At 39.2% G+C, this 26,288-nt stretch overlaps 1 protein-coding gene across 1 annotated transcript in view; it reads left to right on the top strand.

The window, feature by feature from the left end:
• Window positions 1–25,331, top strand: part of GAN (gigaxonin) — a 41,086-nt gene extending 15,755 nt beyond the window's left edge. The window contains exons 2-11 of the mRNA XM_044986970.1: window positions 1,535–1,649; window positions 2,915–3,265; window positions 3,776–3,993; window positions 6,056–6,177; window positions 6,676–6,788; window positions 8,257–8,406; window positions 8,529–8,665; window positions 9,538–9,666; window positions 21,221–21,330; window positions 23,543–25,331. Of these exons, the coding sequence (XP_044842905.1) occupies window positions 1,535–1,649; window positions 2,915–3,265; window positions 3,776–3,993; window positions 6,056–6,177; window positions 6,676–6,788; window positions 8,257–8,406; window positions 8,529–8,665; window positions 9,538–9,666; window positions 21,221–21,330; window positions 23,543–23,724 (1,627 nt within the window). The 3' untranslated portion in view covers window positions 23,725–25,331. The remainder of the gene's footprint in view (window positions 1–1,534; window positions 1,650–2,914; window positions 3,266–3,775; window positions 3,994–6,055; window positions 6,178–6,675; window positions 6,789–8,256; window positions 8,407–8,528; window positions 8,666–9,537; window positions 9,667–21,220; window positions 21,331–23,542) is intronic.
• The last annotated feature ends 957 nt before the right edge of the window (window positions 25,332–26,288 follow it).

Here is a 26,288-nt window from a genome sequence, read left to right on the forward strand (position 1 = left end):
GTACTTACTCCCAGAGCATACAATGTAATAACTAATAGGACAGCTGTTCTGGTGGGGAAAATACTTGATGGCCTGGAAGGGGTGGGCAGAGTTGAGAAGTGGACAAACAGAAACTCCACTTCACCCCTTCTTCCCTACCCTCATTCCCTTTGTATTGGTTGATACAATGTTTTCTTTGTTGTTTTGATATGTTGGGGTGTTTTGCGGGGGGGGGGGGGGTTGCCTTGCATGTAAATCTTAGTGTTCTATTTCCTTTAGCTGAAATAAGAAAAGTTGACGCAGCCTTTTCTGTTGATGCCAAACAGCTCCAAAGTTCGGAGTATTGTATAGGAGCCAATCAGAGAAAAGATCTTTGCCTAGTCCCAAATTAATGAATGAAACAACCAAAACTAATTATGTAAATCTCTGCATGCTGGTTTGCTGCTAATAACTGTCAGCCTCCCCAGTCACTTAGATATGTGTGACTATGCAGCAGGTATGCAACTCAGACACTCAGAATAAATCAGCGTCCTGGGAATTGTAATTAAGTATCTGCTGTTCCACCAGCCGTGTATACTTACTTGCTGAAATATCTCTATTTAAACAATTTCAAAATCTTACTTTTAAAATTAAATTATAGAAATTTACAGTTATGCACAGCCCAGCCTCCATACCTATACCTACTTTTTTTCCACACACTGAAAACAAATAGAAATTTCAAGACCACTTTATCTCTCTATCACATAGCTTACTTTTAATCTTAATTTATTAACATTTTTGTACTCACTGATAAAGTGAACCTGTCTAATGGATAAATAATGTGGTCTTATTGTTTCCAGTTGTCTTCAGGATAGCATATGGGAGTAGAGTTAATGTTGAAAGGGGTATATTCAATGTGCATTTTCATGGTTCTGAATATATATATATTTTTTTTTCTGGCTTTTTATATTTGTACTTTTTCTCAAAAACATAATCCCCCATCCCCTAAAAGTACAATGTTCTCAAGATTGATTTTTTTTCCCGTTGTTTTTTGGATTTGGGCTGAAGTAAGTGATTTCAGGTTAACCATTATTATGGCCTGAAATAGGACACTGTTTAGACAGTCGTACATTTGGTTAGATCTGAAACCTCTAAACAGCACTATCTCATTAATAGGAGGGTTTCTGCAAGGGTATATAGTACAAGTCAGGGACAGATCACAGGCCATGAATTTTTGTTTACAGCCCTTGACCTGTCTTAGTTTTATTAAAAATTCCTGTGACTAAAATGTAGCCATAATCATGATTCCTGATTAATAGGACTAGCCTCTTAAATTATATTAACCTAATTTCCCCAAAATAGCTGGCATAAAGTCTGTTTATTATATATATTACATCTAGATTCAGATCCCCACACCTGTTGGAATGCTCAGGCATCTGTGTAGATATTTTTGTGATATCCTTTCTTCTAACAATATCCTGGTACCTTGCTTTGAGAGCGTCTGCAAGGAAGTACGACCCGTGATGTTTTGGTAACTAGATACTGCAGACTCATTAGTTACTGTTTTTCCCCACAGAACAAAATTGAACTATAATCCTCCAAAGGATGATGGATCTACATATAAGATTGAACTTGAAGGGATATCTGTCGAAATCATGAGAGAAATACTGGATTACATCTTCAGTGGGCAGGTATGGTGCTTAACAGAATTATTGCATCTCTCACTGTCTAATTCAGCAGCACCAGTTAGAGATAAGCCACCGCTTTTTGTTTTATCCTGTCATCCAAAAAAGGCAGCAATAGTGAACTTTGTGCTTTGAGTCTTTGCTATGAAATGACTTCTATACGCCAGAATGCAGGCTACTGGTATGAACCAAAAATAGATTGTAAGCACTTCAGATGTGCTTCTCTTGCTCTGCTTAATGTCGTGTATCCCAAGAAACAAACTTTAAAACTAACTCAGTGAAGAAACTAGTAAGGGGTTTTTTTGGTTGTTTTGTTTTTTTTAAAGTTTAACATTTATTGTTTAAAGCATGTGATTTGGTACTTGTGAAAAGTGTCTGGATTGGCAACCTGGGAGGCTGCAGACCTTCACAGAACATTTTCCATCTGGGCAGTCCGAGCTTCCCACTTCATTGCCCCGCTGGTATCCATCAAATCCAGCCATTTAAGGCTGACAGTTTTTGGTTTTTTTCCTCTCCACATCCGTTCAGTCCTCCCTAGTCACTACTGACTTCCAGCAAAACACAGCTTAAAATCTGCTTTTGGTTTGTCCATCAGGAACCAGACTGACCTTGCCAAATTAATTTCAAACAGGTCTCCAAACGCATCAGGTGGCATCGGCTCTTGGTTAGCTGAAACCATTTTTAAGAAAATAGTTTCGTCATCAAGGCCACAGTAAAGATGAAAAAAGTGCAGTTGGGGCTCTGTCTCTTTTCTGTGTGTGCTGATTTGTCTTACCAGCAAAATATAGTTCATTTTCCCAGATGAGTTGAACAGTTTCATTGTTCCTTCAGACAAAACATCCCTTCAGATGCCCTCTACCCAGCTTGCACCCACCCTCTCCCCAGTTAAGTTGCCCACCAGCAGTGGCTTTATCCTTCTGCATGGTAGTTTCAAATCATCTTCTACACCTATGTTATATTCCATTATTCAGTCACTAAGGGCAAGTCTGCACTGAAACGCTACATTGGCGCAGCTGCAGCGCATCTGATGAAGACACGCTATGCTGACGGGAGAGCACTCTTCTGTTGGCATAATTACTCCACCTCCGCAAGGTGTGGACAGTACTTAGGTGGTTGTAACTTATGTCACTTAGGGTGCTGTCTTTTTCACACCCTAAGCGACGTAAGTTATATCATCGTAAGTGATCCTGTAGACCAGCCCTAAGAATCAGTTATAAAGTTATATCAGATAGTGAATTGTGGTTGTAACTTTTTACAATAAACTCTTGCAGATCAGGCTAAATGAAGACACTATCCAAGATGTTCTGCAGGCAGCTGATCTCCTGCTTCTTACAGATCTTAAAACCCTCTGCTGTGAGTTTTTAGAAGGTTGTATAGCTGCTGAGAACTGTATTGGTATTCGGGACTTTGCACTGCACTATTGTTTGCGTCACGTTTATTACCTTGCCTCGGAGTATCTGGAAACTCACTTCCGAGATGTCAGCAGCACAGAGGAGTTCCTGGAACTGAGTCCCCAAAAACTGAAAGAAGTGCTATCCCTGGAAAAGCTGAATGTTGGAAATGAAAGATATGTATTTGAAGCAGTAATTAGATGGATCTCCCACGATTCAGAATTAAGAAAGGTTAGCGTGCACTAAATTACATAGTTTGTTTAGTAAATTGGGCTCACATAAAATTACCTGATGCTAATACAGTGCAGATAAATTATTTTTCCTGTATTCTTGCATTTCTAGGATTTAGATATTACACTGTATATAAAGATGGAAAGTAGATTGGGGCTGTTGAGCTGAAGTGTTGCTTATACTGTAGCTGCATCCTCCCCTTGTTTGCAGATAAAAACACTGAATGAAGTAACACAGTTGTTAGTCTTTGTGTGTTTGATGTATGAGCTTATTGTTGGGTGGAGGGGAAGTAACCATTTGCCACAAGACATAGAAACTTAAACTGTGCTTGCTAAAATAGTTTTATTTAGAAATTAAGTTGTTTTATCCATAAAATATTTTTCAGTATTTTCTGTATATTAAAATAAATACATCACATAAGAATTCCCTTGGAGCTATATTCTAAAGTATGGTGAACAAAATTTTGTTTTTAAACTGTTTTGGAAATTTTGAATTTTTCTGGTTCTCTAGGTTCACCTGAAGGATGTCATGTCAGCAGTGTGGGTTTCAGGATTAGATTCAACTTATTTGCGTGAGCAGATGATGAGTGAACCACTGGTACGGGAGATTGTCAAAGAATGTAACAACATTCCACTCACTCCACCACAGCAGGGGGAGGCAATGTTAGCTTCTTTCAAACCCAGAGGTTATTCCGAGTGTATAGTGACTGTTGGTGGTGAAGAAAGAGTGTAAGTATTCAGTACGTTACCGACAGAAATGGCTTGTATTATTTAAGCAGTTAGTGAGCAGGTGGTAACTTATTGCCTCTCTATAAATCCATAGCATACGCAGATCTTGAATACTGCGTGCAGATGTGGTTGCCACATCTCAAAAAAGATATATTGGAATTGGAAAAGGTTCAGAAAAGGGCAACAAAAATGATTAGGGATATGGAATGGCTTCCATATGAGGAGAGATTAATAAGTCTGGGACTTTTCAGCTTGGAAAAGAGATGACTAAGGGGGGGATATGATAGAGGTCTATAAAATCATGATTGGTGTGGAGAAAGTAAATAAGGACGTGTTATTTTCTCCTTTTCATAACTCATGACTTAGGGGTCACCAAATTAAATTAATAGGCAGCAGGTTTAAAACAAACAAAAGGAAGTATTATTCACACAATGCACAGTCAGTCAGTGGAACTCCTTGCCATAGGATGTTGTGAAGGCCAAGACTATAAACAGAGTTCAAAAAAAGAACTAGATAACTTCATGGAGGCTAGGTCCATCAATGGCTATTAGCCAGAATGGGCAGGAATGGTGTCCCTAGCCTCTGTTTGCCAGAAGCTGGGAATGGGTGACAGGGGATGGATCACTTGATGATTACCTGTTCTGTTAATTCCCTGGCATTGGTCACTGTCGGAAGACAGGATACTGGCCTAGATTGGCCATACTGGGTCACAGCAAAGGTCCATCTTCTTATTGATAAAGAAGTGAAGTTAATATTAACCCATTTAGTGTTGAATTAATTGGGCACATTATAAAACTTGTTTTTTAGCATGGTTAGATGTACCTAGAACACCCTTATGTTTGATCCATTTTAGAATGTCAAATATATTCAGTGAACAAGTTACTTAACTTAAACTTCTAAAAATCCATCTTTAACAAGTATTAAAATACAAATAAATATGTAGCATTATCATAGCGCTTTACATATTCGAGACACCATACAAACAAAAATTACTCTAATCACATTTAATCATATGTCCATTGATTGGCTGAGTGAGGTTTGTGAGAGTCCTTACAATAGCAGTGTAGTTCCATAGCAAACTTCTGATTAAAACATCCTCAGTGTTGAAAGTTAGTGAGGTAGAAAGCCGAAGACACAACTTTTGTGGTACCATATGCTGGTGCCAGAAAAATTTTGTTCAGACTTGTAAACTGAGCAGGTTTGATGCGAAAGTCCTAATTAAGAATAAATATGGAACACCAAAAGCAACACTTATTTTACAGGTTTGTTTTTTTTCCCCTCAGATCAGTGTTACATTTTAATAAAATATCAAAACTCTGCTTTAGCATCAGGACCTACCTGCGATGCCAAAGTAGATTCTCTGTTCGTTACATTGAGATTTAAGGTGACAATGCCCATTCTCCTTTCCTTTTTCAAGTATTTTGTGGGGTTGGGAGGAGGGAATTGTTCTTTGCTGACCCAACTTTGACTTTTGCTCACTATTGATAAAAACTCAGTAGCACCTCCTGTTCAGTTACATTTAAAACTCATTCTACTGGGAGAAGAAATACTGATGTTCTATGATAGTATAATCTGCTTTTTATATAAAATTCCTCACTGACTAGGGCCATAGCTAGTTTCCTTGCGTCGCATATTCTCCCCACCACCCTCCTTCTTGCCTATACATTTAGAAACTTAGATTGTAAGCTCTTTTGTGCTGGGACCGTGTCTTTGTGGCATTTTCCAGATGCACATGTTTATGAATCTATACTTAAAATACATGATTAATCAAGCAATTTTAGTGACCCCTGTGTTGTAAGTATTTAGATATAATATATATATGTATATATAAATGCCACCTGATATAATACGGTAAAGCAGTGCTGCGGGGCGGGGGCGGGGTTGTGCGCTCCGGCGGATCAAATCAAGTTTGATATAACGCGGTTTTACCTATAACGCGGTAAGATTTTTTTGGCTCCCGAGGACAGCGTTATATCGAGGTAGATGTGTGTGTGTGTGTGTGTGTGTGTGTGTGTATATATATATATATATATATATATATATATATTTCCTCCTTTTTCAGGTCACGGAAACCAACAGCTGTGATGCGATGCATGTGCCCTCTTTATGATCCTAATAGGCAACTCTGGATTGAACTTGCCCCTATGAGTATTCCAAGAATCAACCATGGAGTACTCTCGGCAGGTAAATGACAGCATGTTATTTTAACAAAAAGCAAGTGGAGTGTAAACTCACCAGGTTGTCAAAAATGGGGTATAGTTTGTAATGTAGTTTGCTTTCGTAGAGCAAGCTACACTAGAGCCTGTTCATTTTCCCCCACCCACCTTCCCCCAGCATGCTGCTTTGTCTTGTGAGGATTCCCTCTGAGGGGAAGATCTTGGAATCATAATTTGATATTTTGTTGGAGTCTGCTGAATCTGTCGCTATGGGAATGTTTTACTCAAGTAACCACACTATGACTTCAGTTGTGTTCCACTGAGTACACCAGTGCTGAATTTGGCCTGTAGAATCTGCACTGATGGGTTAAACCACAGGGAAAAGTACAGTCTTTACCTTTTGCCAGTCTGGAGTCCAATATGGCATTTTTATGAACTTGTGATTTCCAAGATATGGCTCAGTGCCCTGTGACGATGATTGGTGTGACTTCCATTTTAAAATCTTCACATGCACTTTGTTTTACAGAAGGATCTTTGTTTGTACTTGGAGGTCAAGATGAAAATAAGGAAACTCTGAGCTCTGGAGAAAAATATGATCCTGATACCAATTCATGGAGTTCCTTGCCACCAATGAATGAGGCAAGATCACTACCCAACTGTATGGGGGTTTATTTTTCCTTTGAAAAGTAGAGGATGGATGGTGTAGTAGTTAGAGCATTAGCTTAGGACTTGGGAAATCTCTGTTCTGCCAGAAACTTCCATTGTGACCTTGGGCAAGTCTCTTGGCCTCTCTGTACCTCAGTTGCCTGTCTGTAAAATGATGATAATAGTAATCCCCTACCTAACAGGAATGTTATGAGGATAAATACATTAAAAGATTTGGAGGCACTCAGATGCTATGTTTATGGGTGGGGGGAGGGGGTGGTCATATAAGTACAGTATCCTGGACAGATGGTACTTTTAGAATGCAGTATAGGTCAGACCAATTGATTTTCCAGCTGCTTGCACTTGATCTAATCAAAGCCATGGTGCAGATTTTTGTTTTTCTTATATATTTCCTAGATGCCACGCTTGGATTAGTAATAACTGCAGCCTCTGGAAAACGTTGGTTGTTACTGAAGAACTAGCTATGGAGCTAAGCTGCAGAATTCCTTATGAACTCTGATGTTTGGTTCTGTTCATAAAGTAACCCATTAGAGTTCATTGGCTTTTTTTTTTTTAAATGTGTATATATAAAAATAGTATTGAGAATCTAACATGATGAGAGGATTGGACCATGCAGAAGGATGCACATGAAATGGGGGGTGGAGCAACACATGGAAAGTAACTTGAACCTTATCGTAAACTTGCCAGCTTGGGTTCTTTTTTCATGTTTTAGCTGCCATCAAAAAGTGACTATTCCACTATATATAAATGTAAGTCCTGAAAGTCACCTTTTTGGGGTGTTGATTTTTTTAAGCAGGTATAGGATTTTTTTTATTTAACAAGTTGTTGATTGTGCTCCAGAATTTTCTTTACCGAAGGCCTTCTATTAAATAACTCATCCTTGCACCTGAGGAGATTTCAGCATAGCTCTTTTGGTGATGACTGTGGAACCAGTAGCAGTGTTTTTACAGCCTACTGTGAATAAGGTTAGAGAAAACATGTGTTTAAAAACACTTGCACTCGGGCTAAACTACAGGTTCCACCACTGCTACAATCAGGAGAGCTGGACCAATGGGGAATTATGGGTCCAGAGTGTTTATTTGCAGCATTGATTAGCCAGACCTGGTCACTGTAAGGGGAAATTCTTGCTTCCGGATTAGTTGAAGAATGGAGCATGGTCCATAGCTCAGATTCTTGAATACTAAAGAAACATGCTACTATTCACTTGCTGAACCTCTGTTTTAACTTTAATGCTCTTATTTGTCCTATATTATGTTCTTATATTAAATTACAGAATAAAAAACTTGCTCCAGAGATTGATATTTTGCATTATAACTTCTTCTTTTTTAACAGAGGTGATCTGAGTTACAAACTTCTGCAGGTAGAGCAAGTATTAAAAATGATTACACAGCCATTACTGTTGTAAATATGCTACTACAATGTTTATTGGTGTCTCCTATAGGCACGACATAATTTTGGTTTGGTAGAGATTGATGGAATTCTGTATATTCTGGGAGGTGAGGATAGAGAAAGGGAGCTACGCTCTATGGAGTGCTATGAAATTTATAACAAGACTTGGACCAAGCAGCCAGATCTGACCATGGTTAGAAAGGTAAGAACTACATCATAATTTAGAAAAGCATTGTTGTTAAACTCTTTTTAAAGTCCCTATTCAAATACATAGTCGGATTAAGGTACTGCAGTTTTCAACTTCTGATTTTTCTTTTTTTAAAGATTGGCTGCTATGCAGCTATGAAGAAGAAAATCTATGCCATGGGTGGAGGCTCCTATGGAAAACTGTTTGAATCTGTTGAGTGTTACGACCCTAGGACTCAGCAATGGACAGCCATCTGTCCACTAAAAGAGAGAAGGTGAATAAGATGCACATGCACGTCCAGGTTACAAGGACACTTGTTTATCCTTTAAAATCAAAAATAATATGGATTTTAAAAAAATGGTCCAAACCCACTTATTTTTAAAGAAACTAATAGATTGTTAATCTTAATTTCAGTGTGGCTGTGTGTGTGTCTGACATTAGTGTATGTTTACTAGTCAACAGCTTGTGCAGCTGTTTTAACACTAAGGCCTGGGTCATTTGGTAAGTTGAGGCTGTTTTGTGCCACCCTGGTAATGCACAGCAGTCCTAAAGTTGGCAAAAGAGGCCTCAAGGTGGTTTCCCTGTGTCTCACTTAATTGTTGGGTGGCGTGAAGCTGTCATAGTAGCTACTACCCCAGCTGTAATGCTGGAGAGGTGAGATGGGAAACGGGATAGCCAGGGCACCATGGTGTAGGCCCCAGTGATTTCTGGCTGCTGACACAGTCCTTTGGTGTTCCTATTGCAATTTAGAGCAGTATTCTCAGACAACTCCATGGTCAAAGCCACCTTTGACCCCTTTGCTCCTAGGAGCACTGGATACTTCTCAGTTGCAGCTGAGGATCTGTGGCCAAAGATGATTTTCATGTAGACTCCCGATGTTGTAAGAATTACTCCTATTCTACAGGATGGGGAAAAAAATGGTATTGTGTCAGTATTCGAATTCATACTGAATTTGAACTTAGATCTTTGTTTCCAAAGAGATACTCTGTTGCTCTATTATTTTGTACAATGATTTATATGCGGTTTTAAATATTACTTCATACTTGATCTGCTGAATATGAAAGAGGTAGAGAATTATGGTAGGGCATGTACAAGGTTATGGGTATACAGATTAAATATTTGTTTCCTTCTCCTTTTGGCCCTCAGATTTGGGGCAGTGGCATGTGGAGTTGCCTCAGAGCTTTACGTGTTTGGTGGAGTCAGAAGTCGTGATGATAATCAGGCCAGTGAGATGGTGACATGCAAATCTGAATTTTATCATGATGAGTTTAAAAGGTAAGTAGTTCTGGCTGTAGACCTAGAAAATCTTTAACGCCTCTCTTACCCCCTTTTTTCCCCTTGTGGTGTAATAGAGCATTGCAGTTCATGTAATTTTTCAACAAATGCCAATTATTTTTGTCCCTCTTACCTCAAAGAAATTGACCTAGATATTTCTACCTATGGTATCAGTTTTACCAAAGGATGTGGCTGTTAGCAAGCTGACGACTATGAATAATTCCTGGTTATTCATAACTTACAAGGGCTAATATCTGCTGTGTTTCTTTCTCTGCTTATTTCACTATAAATCAGGAATGTGCTATAGTTTTTATAATCTGAAACAAGATTTGCCATTGTTGTCAGAAATTCTAAGAGTTGCAAGGAGTGAAATGGTGAGGATAGAGGGGATAAAAATGTCCATGTCTCAAGACCTTGTCTTTATACTGGTATATAAAGACTTGTGGGCTTTCCATAGCATGAAAATAAAATAGCGGGATCTAGGTTGATTTTTATCTCTGAAGATGTAGATCTAAAGTGATATTGTCAACTTTGGTATGAAAATGTTTTACTTGTTGTTACATGTAAAACCCAGGATGACTATAACTGAAAGAACCTAAAAGAAAAATAACTTTTTCTCTATTTTTTCCAGTTTGTTTACTTTGTGTATAGTCTAACTATAATTGGTTTCTCCTGTTGCTTCCATGGTCCCTTCACATAGCAATAGGGGGGAGAGAGGCTTTGGGGAACCCGTGATTATAAACCAACAAAAATGGCAAGGGGGTTGGGGACTCAGAAAAGAAAGATCTAGCTTCTGAAATTGTGTTAAACACCCACCCCCACTGACTGCCATTCTTTTGTACTGAAATGCTTCCAGATTGCATCTGTTTTTCAAAAGTTGTTTGGAGTAGGACTCCAGATCCCATGTTAACACAATAATTTTAAAACTTCCAGCAATGTTGTTTGATTCATGGTAAAGTTTCTAAAAAGTTTGGAAAACCCTGACCTATCCAAATTTTGGATATGGATGGGATGACAGGTAAGGTGTTGTCATTGCTTCTTAGTGAGTTTAGTACAAATGTTGATAACTGGCAATGGTTTAAAAATTCTTCCAAGGATGCCACTTTTAAGCAGAGACTTTAGATGAGGGAACCACAGTAGATTCTATTCAACTGAGTAAAGCTATAACTATTCAGCAGATAGAATGATGGGGTTCTTAGAGTAAGATTTGGTATTGATTCTTGTGAAACTAGTAAAGAAAAAGGCAAATTAGTAATACTTTAACTGTCAATGTTCATTAAACTTGTCAAATTTTAAAGAATATCTCTCAAGACTATAAGGTCTCTTTCCCTCCCTCCTCCCTCCCCCCACCCAAAAAAACCCAAAAACCCTTCCCTTTCATTTTACTCATCATCTGGGCCAGCGTTAGCCTCCATGTCTTGCAGGTGCCAATAACTGAGAGTGCATTTAGGAACCTGGACTTCTAGACATCCTGAAGCACAAGTGTAAAATTATGCCTAGTTTATTGGTGCCTGCAAAAATGGAGAAATGATGAAGACCAAGATAAAAGTTTGGCCCATAGTCCAGAAGTAAATGATGGTAATATTCCAGCTGTGTAATTTATGCTTCCTGTCTTTGGACAGTACGGTAGCTTCAGTCACCAGAGCAAGAAGGGATAGTATTTTTTTTTATAATGCAGTTTACCAGAAGAGGGTGCTATATTACCATGTGATATTTTAGTTGTATAAATCTTGATAATGAAGAGAAGCAGTCATTGAGTATTTCAAATACATTCAGAATGCTGCATAACTTGAATATAGTTCATCTTAGTCATTAAAAGCATTTTAGAGCCCAGTGAAGTTGTAACTATTGCAGTTGCATCTATTTAAAAAAGACTGTATACAAAGAGGCTGCATTTTACAAAACAAAACACTTTTTATAGTGCCTCGATAGTGCTCATATTCTTTGAAGAAAGATTGCTGGTATAATTAAATGATCGTGTTTCTGATATGATACAGTGTGTGTTAAGTTTCAAAATGAGGGTAAGTTGGCTGCCCCTGGAAAAACATGCAAAACTGTCATTTTTCTCATCTTATTCAGCCTTGTCAGTTCCTACTTTTCATTACCTGAGTTTGAGTGGAAAGATTAAATTTAAATAATTGTTCAAATCTGTGAATAGTATATTCTAATAATAAAAAATATGTACTGCTTTGCTTGGAGTACAGGATCTTCCACTTGTCATATAAAATATATGCTTAGTGAAGTTATAATGATGTATATAACAAACACTCTGCTGAGCATGAGTTTTTAATTAATTGGGTAACATTTGCTCCTCATATTGATGTTCGTCCATCGTTTTCGAGGAAGACCTTAACATCTATCAGGTTGTGAGCTGTCCACAGTGCGTCCGCAAATGGCTGGTAAGGCCAATACGGGCACGGAATGTTCTGCCACATGTCGGGCAGACATGCGTGGGCACCACTGTTACAACATTTGCAGCTCTGGCTTTACGGAGTGCTCGCTTCTCTTGTGCTAGTGTTATCCTTCTAGCTTCAGATGTCTGGCAGCCTTGGTGGATCAGCGTACGCCATGTCGATCGGTCTTGTGCCAGGGTTTCCCAAGAGGTGATGTCGATATCCAGGGACTTAAGAGAGGCTTTCAGCGTATCTTTGTATCGCTTCTTTTGTCCCCCGTGCGATCGCTTTCCTTGAGACAGCTCACCATAGAAGAGCTGTTTGGGGATGCGGTGGTCTGGCATCCTCACAACATGGCCTGCCCAGCGTGTCTGGGCTTTCATAAGCAGAGTGTAAACTGACGGCAGGCCTGCTCTGGAAAGGACTTCTGTGTCAGGCACCTTATCCTGCCACCGAATCCTCAGAAGTCTGCGGAGGCAAGTCGTGTGGAAGTGGTTCAATTGCCTAGCGTGCCTCCTGTATACAGTCCAGGTCTCACTGGCATACATCAAGGTAGTTAGCACTACTGCTCGGTAGACTTTAAGCTTTGTAGCAAGGCTTATTCCACGGCGGTCCCACACGTTGGTCAGCAGTCCGCCAAATGCAGAGCTTGCCTTGGCGATTCTGCAGTTGACCTCGATGTCAATTGTCACTGCACGGGAGAGGGTGCTGCCAAGGTATGTAAATTGGTCCACTGCTTGCAGCTTTTGCCCCTTCACTGTGATGGTGGGCTCTTGGTGTTGGGCTTTCGGAGCTGGCTGGTGCATCACTTCGGTTTTCTTTATGTTGATAAGAAGGCCAAAGTTATCGCATGCTGCTGCGAATTTGTCCATGCTGGCTTGCATTTCCTGCTCTGATCCAGCATTCAGGGCACAATCGTCAGCAAAAAGGAGGTCTCGTAGCACAGTCTCCTTTATCTTGGTGACAGCCTGGAGTCTTCGCAGGTTGAACAGTTTCCCATCAGTCCTGTATCTCAGGCTGACTCCCAAGGAACTGTTCTGAAAGGCGTCTGACAGCATGGCTGAAAACATCATGCTGAACAGGGTCGGTGCCAACACACACCCTTGCTTGACGCCATTTGTGACGGGAAAGGCCTCTGAAGCTTCTCTGTCGTCCAGAACACGAGCCGTCATGCCGTCGTGGAACTGACGTACCATCAGGATGAATCTATCAGGGCACCCAAACTTCGACATGATACGCCACAGACCTTCACGACTGACAGTGTCAAAAGCCTTAGTGAGATCCACAAAGATGGTGTACAGTTCACGATTCTGCTCTTGACACTTCTCTTGGAGCTGTCGGACTGCGAAGATCATGTCCACAGTGCCACGCTCTTTACGAAAGCCGCACTGTGTCTCGGGTAATAGACCCTGTTCCAGGTGGTCAATCAGGCGATTCAGCAACACTCGTGCAAGGATCTTGCCTGCGCTGGAAAGCAATGATATTCCTCTATGATTGTCGCAGACTTTTCGATTTCCTTTCCTCTTGTAGAGGTGTACGATGGATGCATCTTTCAATTCCTGAGGAATAGACCCTTGATTCCAGAAGGACTGAAACAGTTGAGTGAGTTTGTCAACAAGCACTGCACCACCATCCTTATAAACTTCTGCTGGGATCGCATCAGATCCTGAGGCCTTGCCACTGGACAGCTGGCTGATGGCCTGTAGGATTTCAGACTTTGATGGTGGAACGTCCAGACTGTGGTTGATATCCGCCTGGGGCATTCTATCAATCGCCTCGTTATTAATGGAAGATGGGCGGTTCAGTACGGATTGAAAATGCTCAGCCCAACGCTGTAGAATCAGAGTCTTCTCAGTAATGAGAGTTACACCATCTAAATCCAGTAAAGGAGAGCTCCCTGAGGGCCGAGGTCCGTACAAGGATCTGAGGGCTTCGTAGAACCGTTTGGCATCATTTCTATCAGCAAACATCTGGATTTCACCTGCCTTGGTGTAATCCTCATATTACAGACTGATTCAACAGTATGTCATTACTATGATGTACACAAAAATTAAATCTTTACCTGTTTGCCTCTAATTAATCCATCTTCTCTTAACTGCAGAATATTAGTTTGTCATTGGACAATTTACTTGTTCCCACAGTAAGGGTATTGTGAAGGAAATTGCATACTTTGAAGATGCCTCTACAAAAAGGCTTCTCTGATATAAAGGAAGAGAAAACACATCTCAGATCCCAATACCATTAGAAAGACAGTACACGTCAAAATTTTTGTCTAGTTAAAATGCATGGACCCACTTATTTTCTGACTAAAGCTGCAGTAGTGTTGGTGTGTATGCATATGACTCACAGCTATCCAGAGTGTTAGGTTTAAGGAAATATAATTGGGATTTTGCCTCTGTGTTAAATGGAGCAGCAGCAATGAGATTAGTGCATAATATACATACTTTGGCAAGATACTTACAAAAAACCTTTTGGACTTTTCTTTTATCTGTTGATTTTTGTGTACTGTACCACAGCGAGCCAATTACTGTTGTGTAGACATAAACTAAATGTTTTCTGTTCTCTGGCACTTGTGATGATAGCAACATCCCCTTGTACAGTTTGCTGCATGAATAAACATCTTTGGACTATTGACTGGAAGATTCTGACGTTCTCATTGATATGTTCATAGTGGGCAATCGAATTGTAAGTGGGCCCCAACAATGAATTAAAAAACAACAACCAAAACTTTGCCTCTTTTGGCCCAACAGCTCTCAGAGAAGCATTAAAATGACAGCTGCTGCATACTTGCAGATCTTGGCAATTTGAGGTTAGTTACAGGTAGCAGATGCTGGAATAGTCTGTACATTGTCATGAAGTACACCGCCTTTGTGAATGGAAACAAATTTTTCTCAATAAATCCCCAGCTGTCAACTTAGCCATTTGATATTAATAATATTTATTACTTATATAGCAACATATATGTGCAGGATTATCCAATCCCCTTCCTACAGCCCTCACCCCTTCATTCTAACTCCTGGATCTTGTTACTTGAGAATTTGGGCCTCATTTTTGTTATCTGATCTGCACAGGCAGACCTTTACACCCACAAGAAGCCCCAGGCTCAAGGGTGCATTGGTATGGAAGCAGCAGGTATGAACTGAATTGCAGGAGCGAGGCCTTAATTTGTTAATGCCTTTACCTCACTCTGCCAATAGGTGCCACATATGGTTTTAGTGTTCATAGTTCTCCCTCTGCCCCCACCCAAATTAATATATTTTTCTGTTGTCACAAACTTTTATAATGCCTAGCAGTTTGCCTACATCTCTTCATACCAGATGAGGCATTTTAGAAACAAATGTCTAAATGTTGGGACCTGTACAAAACTTAATTATGAAGACAACTAATAAAATAGCTTTCAGAGCTTTTAAAGGGAAGCAAGGTGGAGTGTCAGCATAGATTATAATATGGTGTGGACAAGGTTAAATAGTTTTAGTACTCATGACGTCTTAAGTGTTGCTATATCTGAAAATCTCACTTTTTAAAATTCTAAATCAATTTGGTTTTGGAATGATCTTGCATCTAGGTGTATGAATTTGACTGACGATATGTAGGTAATGTATTTTGCGCTCCAGGTCTCTTGAGATTGTTCTATAATCCACATTGTTTGAGTTTGTTTGTGAACTGTATGTCCTAGTTAAAACAATGTGGATATATTTAGATAGCTTTAAAGGAAGTTTTGAAAAGATGGGGTGGGGGTGGCTTTGGGATCTAGCATCAGACTTTGTGTCTGAACTCTCAAGATCCACAGGTCAAGGCAACTCAGTCTTTCATCCCTCCAAAGTTTTATCTGTTGAGTGACATCCAGCTCACCCGGCTGTATCAGGTGTGGGGATGGGAGAATTTGGGTGATGACTTTAAGCAAAGATTTTGTCTATTTAATGTGAATATTTGGGATCCTATGGCTCCATTCAGAAACATACAGAGTGGCCCTAAATCTTGCATAAAAATTCTTCATTCCTCCAACATGTTGTGCCACATTCTGAAAGAAAACTGACTTCCTGGCTTCTGCCCTCTACCCCATAAATTGCAGCATTGCACTGGTGCTCTGTGCAATGGTTGTAAGCTGCTTTGATAGTGTCTGGATTGAAAGGCACTATTAAAATGTGTGAATTTTTGGGTTGTTTTTTTTTCCCCTGTTTTAGAAGTGATGCCTTGTTAAACTGAATTTTTAAAAATGACTAATTTCTATAATATTCCAGTATTTGATAGAGAGAGGAGCATTTAAATAGGATGTGCACGGATTTTTTTTTTAATTTGCCACAAAAAATAACCAGAAGCAGAAAAATAACTCCCATGAAATCGACAAGAATTTCTTCAGTATCCTGGAGATAAAGAAGATACGGACTATGCATAAAGTGCTGTCAAATGTATAAAGTAAAATTTGAAAATAGATACTTTTATTTATAAGGACTGTGTTCACAGTAGGTACGCACTTTAGACCGTGTATTTTTAATGTAAACTGCTGTATTCTGTCTCTGTACTTCACTTTTAATTCAGAATTAGAACCCTTACCAATTCTTATGAATTATAGCTGTTTGGGCTATCTCTTCTTTGTATTCACGTATTGCTTTAAAAAAATGAAAAGCTTCCTCTCCCTCCCCGTCATCTTCAATGGAAACGTACAAACATACGTTGTTAGTCTTACATGCCTTATTATCTATCAGCTCTGTCTACAGTTACAAAGAAAGCTGTCACCTCCTCTTCCTTCAGTTTGATTTCAGCAGAACCATTTGCAGAAAATAAGTGCACACAAGAGTAACCTTACAAAAGCGTACTTTGTAGCTCTTGAACATTGTGACCTTCTCAGTACAGTATATTTGCATACTGTGCAAACAATAGGCAAATAAGCAACCTACAGTAAGTTGGAATCTAATCAAACTCTGATGAAAAATGACCCCTTGCCCTTCCTCTTTTTGTTGCTTCCTTGCTTAACTGTTAAAACTGCTGTAATCGTTCCTGAAAAGTTTGGCTATTTTTTAAATATGTAATTTTCATGAGCAATTACAGCTTCTGTTATTTCTATTTTTGGTTCCAATCCACAGTAGAAAAGCTGTTGGGCTCTCAGCTAGTTTTAGGGTCACATAGGCTCATAATCCTTAAATTTCTGGTGTAAATGAACCCAAAAGTTTAACTGATTCACGTGATTTCCCAGCACAAACTGACATCAAGTCCATTTAGAAAGAACATGTTTTCAGTGGAGTTGTGAAAAGTTCTCACACTTCTGCATATTCAGCATACCTTTCTGTATTGGTGTACTTCCTATGGTTGCCAACTTTGGTTGGACGAATTCCTGGAGATTTCATCACAACATAATCTTTAATTCCTGGAGACTCCAGGCCAATCCTGGAAGGTTGACAACCGTAGTACTTCCTCCTACTCAAAGTAGTCTTATTTTTTTATTGTAAATCAAATTAAATTTTCCCACCTCATTTGCCTTTTATTCAAATTCAATTTTTTTTGTCAGTTTATCTATATCTAATCCAGAAGTAGATTCTCAGATGTAATGAAAATATTGGTATGTCCATTCCTTGCAGTAGGTGGAAGCAAAAATGAAATCTTAGAATCTGCTTCCCTGACTCTCCTTTAGTGAGGGAGGTGGAAGAGAACCAATGAAGCTGCCCTCCTAAAGTGTCTGCTCTGTACGGGGGTAGCTGATGGTAGAAGGTTGCTCTTCTGACCCATATCTCTTCAGCTGCAGCCATAAATAGGGTGACCAGACAGCAAATATGAAAAATTGGGATATGGGGGGGGGGGTAATAGGAGCTTATATAAGAAAAAGACCCCCAAATCAGGACTGTTCCTATAAAATTTGGACATCTGGTCACCCTAGCCATAAATGACAGCTATAATGAGATCTGGTGCTTTCTGCAGAATCTCCTTCATTCATTCAAAGAGATGTAAAACTGCCAAAAACACTAGGGGGTTGTTTCAATACAGCTCCCACAGGGGTACAGAAGGGAAGCAGTGTGTTTGCAGCAGAGGGTGTTTGTCTGTAAAACTCTCTTCTGATTCACGAGTTTGTATCCTGCAGGACACTGTGAACACAACTATTCTGGTAGGCCTCACAGTTGAGCTTTTCTAGAGTGCTGTGAGAGGAGAAGTTGTTTCATTGTGAATGTTGTCCTTGGGCTCCTGAAGAACTGGCTGTGGTTTTCTCCCTATACACGAGTTACATTGTGTATGTGGTTTGTTTTTGTTAAATAATGCGAGATTCCCAGATGTTGTACCACTTGGTGCTATATAAATGATTAAAGCGCCACCATTTTAAAGTAACACTGCAGTGGTGAATTAGACCTAAAAGTCCTTTTTCCAGGTTATAGTGATTCACTATGAGTTTCCATGGAAACTAAAGTGAGTAGCCACAAGCAGAGTAATTGGAGCTTTTGTAAATTTGAGCGGACCTTGAAACCTATACCTGTAGACTTTGAGACCCAATAGGCTGGTAAAGTCTGCGTCAAGTTAACTTGGGGGATGGAGAGAATCAGGCAGAGCAGATATTTGTATCCACCTTTCATAAAAGTTGTGGGGGGGGGGCTAAGGGGTGGGAACAAACTAAAAAACCCTTCCTCTCTCTATACCATACTACCACAGCTGAGATCAGTGGAAGCACTGAAGCTGGAGCTTCCCTTGGTCCATAGGAGGGAGGTGTTGGCAGGCTGTTCTGTGTAAGGGCGGGCCCAGTGAGTTTAGAATTTACTTATCCATCCATGTTAACTTTCAAGGCACAATCGAAAGCTCATCATCTTAAGACAGCTCTTGAGGAAGGCTGATGTGGCAGGAAGCGTGAATGCAAGCTGGAGGGAAGAAGTCCTATCACTGACATTAGTGTCAACTCTAGTTGGACATGCTGTTGGGGTTTTTTTTATGCACTTTAACACCACCACCTCCCAGATCCCTGGAAAAGGTAGCAGTTGCAATGTGTATTACATATGTTGCCTGTAAACAGTGGAAAGAAAACTACCATCCATCCTGTAATAATTCAAATGTTTCAAATCAACTAGGGAAACAATGTCGTTATTACTCTATCAATGAACCTTCTATAGACAAACCTCAGTATTGCATGACTGAATTGCTGATTAAATCAATGCAATATATACATGACAGTTTAGAACTAAAATTATGAGTTTAAAAGGGTGCATTATTCAAGGTGAAATGATGCAACAGCTGTTGATGGTAAATTATGAGGTCTCCCGATTGTGCTGCTACACAGCTCTTAAGTTGAATATCTGTTTCCATTACAAGCACATCTTTTTCAGGGATTTATAACTGTGCTATAAAACTTTACTCTGGATGAAACTTGGAATGAAACGTAGCGGCCCAGAAGCACTTTTCTAAAGAGATTTCCCAAGTAGTTTGAGCCCATTAAACAGTTTCAACACAGAGGAAGATACTAAACATTTTAGCGGACTAACTGGTGTGCTCTCCCCCTCCCCCCCCCCCCCAAGGTTTGAAGGTTGGCCTTCTATAAAGGGATGGGTTTTAAAACAAATTATTTACAGCAGTAGCACTGACCCTCGTAATCCACTGGTATGTTTACCAAGGTGTTCCAGACCAGTGGTGATTAGAAAGGATATTTTGGAGAGATTAAGTGACTTGCCCAAAAGAAGCCAGGAATACAGCCTAAGTCTCCTGACTCTTACCCCTGTACCTGAGCACAAGACCATCCTTTCTCCTTGTTTTAAACAAAGTATGATGCTATTTGCCTGTTTTAAAGATATAAATCTGAATGTACTGAATCGTGAGACGGGAGTGAGCTTCTGTCATATGATACAGAAAGCTCAGAGCAAAGTAGAAATGTAGGCATCTAATTCTTAGTTTTAATCAGCCCTTACAAATAGTTCTGTTTCTTTCTAAAGTAACGTATTTGTTTATCAACCTCCCCTCAAATTGACTGAGTTGAATCAAGAAAGAATCACTTTTGAGTAACGAATGGGGATGGTACAGGAATACAAAAGAGTCAGCAACATCTGTGGGGATATTTTTCCTTAAATCTCCAGGCATTTTATCTAAAATCTTCAGGACTCCTGTAGATTTTTTTTCCCCCTCAAATGTTCTTGTCCTTGCCCATATTGTCTTTTATGGCCCTTGTAAGGTTACTTTTAAGTAGTCTTGATGCTGCTGCACTGAACTGTAAATAAAAATACATCAGCATCTGTAGAAATGTGGCAGGAATCTGTAGAGGTTTACTTCAAAACCATGGAAGAGACAATTAAATTGGCAGCTCTGTACTTCAGGTATTTTTACAAGCAGACAACTGTATAAACCAGTCTTGTCAGCATATTTGTGATGAATACACATTAGTTTTCTGGCTCACAAGGGTATTTGTAGGAACAATTGGTCTTCAGTCAGTAAGAAAGTCAGACTGACATAGCGTTGAAGATGGGGGATCCCTTTAATGAGAAAACAGCTGTGATTCCTAGTATTTCAACGGGGGTGGAAACCAAATAGAGCATGATATAAAATTGGAAAAACTGTCTTCCTGTCCGAAAAGGCTAGACATTTCATTCACTTACCAAAAATCCTCTAGCAGTCACAGAGTATCTACTGTCCTGTTCCTGGTTGAAAAATAAAACTCATCAACTGCTGCACACTTCTTAAGTAGTAATTTACTTCTGACAATGACTGAATAGGACTACAAGGTTGGCATGAGAATTTTAGGGGGGGAGATATGGGGAGTGTCTGGTAACAAAAACATAGTATAAGAGCTTGCTATTTCCTGTACTGTGTCCTAAAATAAGCACAGATGTAAAAGCAAGTATTAGACTGAGACTTTTCAAAGCTTGCTAAAGTCTTGTCTACCCAGGGAAATTGACCGGCATAGCTGTTGTGGAATAAGCTATTTCAGAATAGCTCCCCCATGTGGAATTCTGGAATAACGTCCACACAGGGAGCTGTTGTGGAATAACTGAATAGCTTATTCCACAATATTTTTGCTGATAGACAAGGACTAAGGAACTTGGATGCTCAATTTCCAATGGGAGCCTCTTTCTAAAATGTTAATTTGCATGATTTTGCTTAAGTTTATAATGGGTAAAACTGTTTGTCAAAAAGCTTCTGAGTTTTTACCTCACAGATCTTGTCAATAATTCATATACAAAATTTTTGCCTTTTTCTTACAGGTGGATTTATCTAAATGATCAGAACTTATGCATCCCAGCCAGTTCTTCCTTTGTGTATGGAGCTGTACCTATTGGGGCCAGTATTTATGTCATTGGAGATCTTGATACAGGTTAGAATCAGAACTAGTAACTTCAAGTTGCTTGTTTTCTTCTAATTTTCTTAAGTTTTAAAATTATTTAAATTGACATCTTAGAATAAAAGAGTAAGATTTCATATTTTGGTCCAGGTTTCAAGATTATGAGTCACATTGTGCTCGGGGGGAGGGGGTGGTGTTATATTAAATTGACAGATAACTAACAGCAGAATTTAGCCTTTTGACTGGAAATCCTACTTGTATATTTCTGAGCACCGACATGATCATGGGCGGCTCTAGGGATTTTGCCGCCCCAAGCATGGCAGGCATGCTGTCTCCAGCGGTTTCCTGCGGAGGGTCCGCTGGTCCCGCGGCTTCGGCGGATCTCCCGCAGGCACGCCTGCAGGAGGTCCACCGAAACCGCGGGACCAGCGCACCCTCCGCCGGCACGCCTGCGGGAGGTCCACCGAAGCTGCGGGACCAGCGCACCCTCCGCAGGCAAGCCACAGAAGGCAGCCTGCCTGCCGCCCTCGCGGCGCCGGCAGAGCACCCCCCGCGGCTTGCCGCCCCAAGCACGCGCTTAGCGTGCTGGGGCCTGGAGCTGCCCCTGAACATGATCTAAAATCCCTCAGAAGTTTTAAGAATTCTTTTAGGATATTTTGGTTGATTACTGCTGCTAAGGTTAGGAAAATAGACCAAGGCTAATAGCAAGTTCTTGGATTTGTGTGTGTACAACATAGAAGCAACATTAACTGTTCCTCAAAATCATTGTCATTGGTACGTCAGCAACTTTGTGCATCTGACTAGCCTACAAATTGAGTAACAATAACAACTTGTAGTAGGATTATGCTGTGGAGATTTCTGCAACGATGTCCTTGCTTCTTTGCACTAGTAAATGTTGCTAAGAGAATATATACCAAGGACAATCACCACACATTTGAAAGAGAGGGGAATAATGAAGTTATGTAGGAAACTTTTTAGAAACTAGTGTTACAAGTTTAACTAAACACTAGTTTATCTCTTCAAAATGTAATATTTTACTGTATGAATGAAAAAAATCCTGACTCTTGATATGTAACTGAGTAGATTATAGCTTTAAAGCAAAATGGCAATGCTAAAGAAGAGGAAGAATGAGGAAAAAGCAGAGAACCATGTTCTACAAGTAACTTTTCTAAAAAATATAAACATTTATAGAAGTAACTTTTTATTTCTCAAGAAATTCGTAAGAGACAGATGAACACATTGAATATAATAAAAATCTGGGAGGTAATAGTTTGTAAACATGGCAGTTAGTGTTTGTACTTTCTTAGTACAGTTATAAAACTGTCTGCATAAGTGATCAAAAGCTTAGTTTTTCACATAGGGCTCTTTTTTCCTAAGTATTTTATAAATGTGCAGTTTACATCTGACGCACGGAGCTGGCATAGTTGCCAAGTAAATACTAAGAACTCTCTATAGTAGTTTAAAGGAAGAAGAGCAGATACCCATGGCACTTCCAGTAATGATTAGAGTGGGATACTGGTCTCTGAAACATTAGAGAATTAGTTCAGTACATCCTGTATAGGATATTGATTTGTACATCCAAATAACTTCTCTTTAGCTTCTGAAGTATGTGGACCTATTCCTTACTTGCGGTGAATGTCTCATTTTGTTTTCCACGTGTTTTTTCAAAGGCCTATATTATAATTATTTGCTTTGGAATGTGCCCAAAATGATGATCTGTCACAACAGAAACTAGGCTTCATATGAACACGACATACATATTTTAATCATCATTGCTAAACCTCTTTTTCCTGGATGTTCTCTTTCACATGGAATGCTCCATCTTCTAGCAAAGAACCCATCCCACTGGTGTTTTGAAATCCTCAAACATTGTAGCTTCTAAAATTGGCATTGCCTGTACCAAATGTTTGAAACTAATTACTCTTGATGTCACCTACCTCTTACTGGCTCTTGAAAGATTTTTAACTTACTTTCATGGCTACCTATGTGTAACTGAACTTTCAGAAAATAAGGTAAAATGGGTCCCAAATTTGTTGCTGCTTTTTCCTTAGTTTTGTTCTTTTAAATACAGGTTTTTCTCAGCTTTACTTTCTTTTGAAAACTGTTCTGCCAAATATTCAGAAATTGATCAGAACAGTTTTTGTTTTCCATTTGGTCTGGAAATATATTGACATCATTAGACTTAAATTGCTTGATACTGTGTAACTGAGTGTGCAATGAATTTGTTTTTTTTATTTAACTTTAGGTACCAATTATGACTACGTTAGAGAGTTTAAAAGGAGCACAGGAACTTGGCACCATACTAAACCATTATTTCCATCAGACCTTCGCCGCACTGGCTGCGCAGCCTTGCGGATTGCAAACTGCAAGCTTTTCCGACTGCAACTTCAGCAAGGATTGTTCCGTATTCGTGTTCCTTCCCCATGAGTAATCCTCTAAAAATGGAGGAGATGGGAAGAACCTGACACAGTCCACCATAACATAGCTTTATATAAGGAAAAACAAAGCTATTGCAACTGAAACTTACATTATATGCTGTGCTTTGGTATGGTATCTGTTTTTGTTTGTTTTAAAATGCTTAAAAACTTGAGTCTCAGCTCTTGTTTGGGGGATAAATAGCTGTATATTAAACAAAAAAAATACCATGACAAAGGGAACACCTTCAGTCCTAACTATCTAAAAAATTAAACTACACTAATGAAGGAGTTCCTTGTGTCTGAAGCAGGAAGGAATGGGTAATATAACAAATTGTATTGAAAAGTAAAAAAAAATTAAGGTGCATTTCCCCTGAGGGGAATTGATAAGAGTTAGCATGCTATCTTCAACTGGATAGCTTTAGTACATAGATACGCTATATGAAAACCAGCCTCTCTGGTATACTGCAAGACTGTTCTTCATCTGAATCAGCTGGAGGGAGATATTGGTTATTGCACCTTTATTTCTAGCCCTTTCTCACTAGTCAAGGTCTGTGCCTACAAGGGTGGAGGTGTACATATGTTTTTCATTCATTTCCGATGTTTTCATTCCTAAGGATCTTTTAAATATATTTAAAATTGAACTAAGAGTTACACTATATTATAGATGTGTAAATTGTTTTTCTACACTGTGTCATTCAAATGGTCTGAAGATTCCGTGTATTGGTGGGCCAGCATGCATTCTTTGTGTGGATTTTGGAAGCTGCAATTACTGAAATAGATGGAAGGACTGAGGCGTGGAATATGTCACACCTTTACTGTGGCTGGTAAAGGAATGCAGCACATGAGTTGCTTTTCAGAGAGAAATAGGACTCCTTTTCCCTTCAGATGACTTAAAAATCACTGCAAGTTTGCCGTGCTGAGGACGTGTATTTGTGCAAAAGGGGAAAAGGAAAGGTGGGGCATTAAAAAGGATATATATGTATTGTGGAAAACTTGATTTCAGGTTCCTGTTTTAAAGGAAATTGTACAGGTAACTTATATTGGGATCAGAAGCTGGTTTACTGATTGATCTCTGTGCTAAGGTACAGAGTCTTGATTACTGCTGTTTGGCTTTGAAAGCTTGTTTTAGAATGCAGTTGTAGTGAAGAATTTGTTTTATGGCTTTTTCCTTTTAAGTCTTGTTAACACTGCGAGTAATATTTAATTGAGTTATGTTAGTAGGAAAGATCTGCTGGTAGAACACACTTTACCTCATTACTTAATTTCATTTTTGTTACTTGTGATGGGTGACACACAACACTAGGGGGAAAAAAAAGAAAAAAAAAAAGAAATGGAGCTGGAAACTTATCCTTATCTCCACCCTAAAAAGACTCTTCTAATACTTTGTAGTGTTGCTGGTACTGTTACAAGACACTATTCTTTCCACTCTGAAACTTTGAAGGACCTCAACCAAAAATCAGTGGGCCAGGTTTTGCCCTCAGTTATACACGTATAAATCCAGATTAACTCCTTTGATCCATTTGTTAGGCCTAAATAAAGATGTAGCACAAAAACCAGTTATGTTAATTTGACTGAAGTTAGCATGTTTTATAAAGCCCTGGGAAAAAGTAAGATACAAAAGGGAGGTGCAGCTGGTAACTTAAAAAATGCACCTAACACATTCTAAGTAATCGTCTCAAATAAAGACCACAACTAGAACAAAATAGCTATGGTTCAACTATCTAAATTTTCCTTGATGAAACATTCCAAGATTTACTAATTTTCATCATTCTGTAATGGTAACAGAATAATCCAGTTAAATCAATAACTGCAGGTAGAATGTAGTCCCTTGATTTTTGTAATGCTGAAGTGCTGCAGAATCTGAACTGTATACAGTAACCTATTTTTAATCAGTATGTTTTTAATAGTTTTTTACACATTGTAGTAGAAATTTACTTGACTTAGTATTTGTCTTTAGATTTGTTATATTATGCTTTATTACAAAAATGTAAGCTGCTGTTTTCATCTTTAGATTTTGTGTTGAAAAAGTTTTGTAAAGATTCCCATTTTTTATAAATTAAAGGCTTAAGGTAAAATGTTCAAAATCACATAAGTTCTGTTTTCAAAAGTGATTTATTCATTTAGGAGCCTAAGGCCCTGGTCTTCATTTAAAATTAGATCAACCCAGCTACATTGCATAGTGGTGCTGTGAAAAATTGTGTGCACAGGACAACGTAGTTAGGTTGGCCTAACCCCAGGTGTAGAAGCAGCTAGGTCAACAGAAGAGCTTTCTGGTGACCTGCCTAGTGCCTCTCAAAGAGGTAGATTAACTATATTCACCGAAAAACCCCTTCTATTGATATGGGAAGCATCCACACTTCAGCGGCCAGAGCTATACCACTATAGCGGCTGTGTGTAGACATGCTCTAAGTCTAAAGAGCCTAAGTACCCAAGTCACTTTGAAAATGAATTTTGGCTCCTAAGTAATGTAGATGCTTTTGAAAACTTTATCTAATATCTTGCAAGAAGTACCTCCTGAGAACTGAAGTTAGAGCTAATGGCATTCATCGCCCAGCAAGACTGGGTAGTAAATGC

This window comes from Mauremys mutica, chromosome 14 (genome assembly GCF_020497125.1).
Source record: "Mauremys mutica isolate MM-2020 ecotype Southern chromosome 14, ASM2049712v1, whole genome shotgun sequence".
NCBI classification, from domain to species: Eukaryota; Metazoa; Chordata; order Testudines; family Geoemydidae; genus Mauremys; species Mauremys mutica.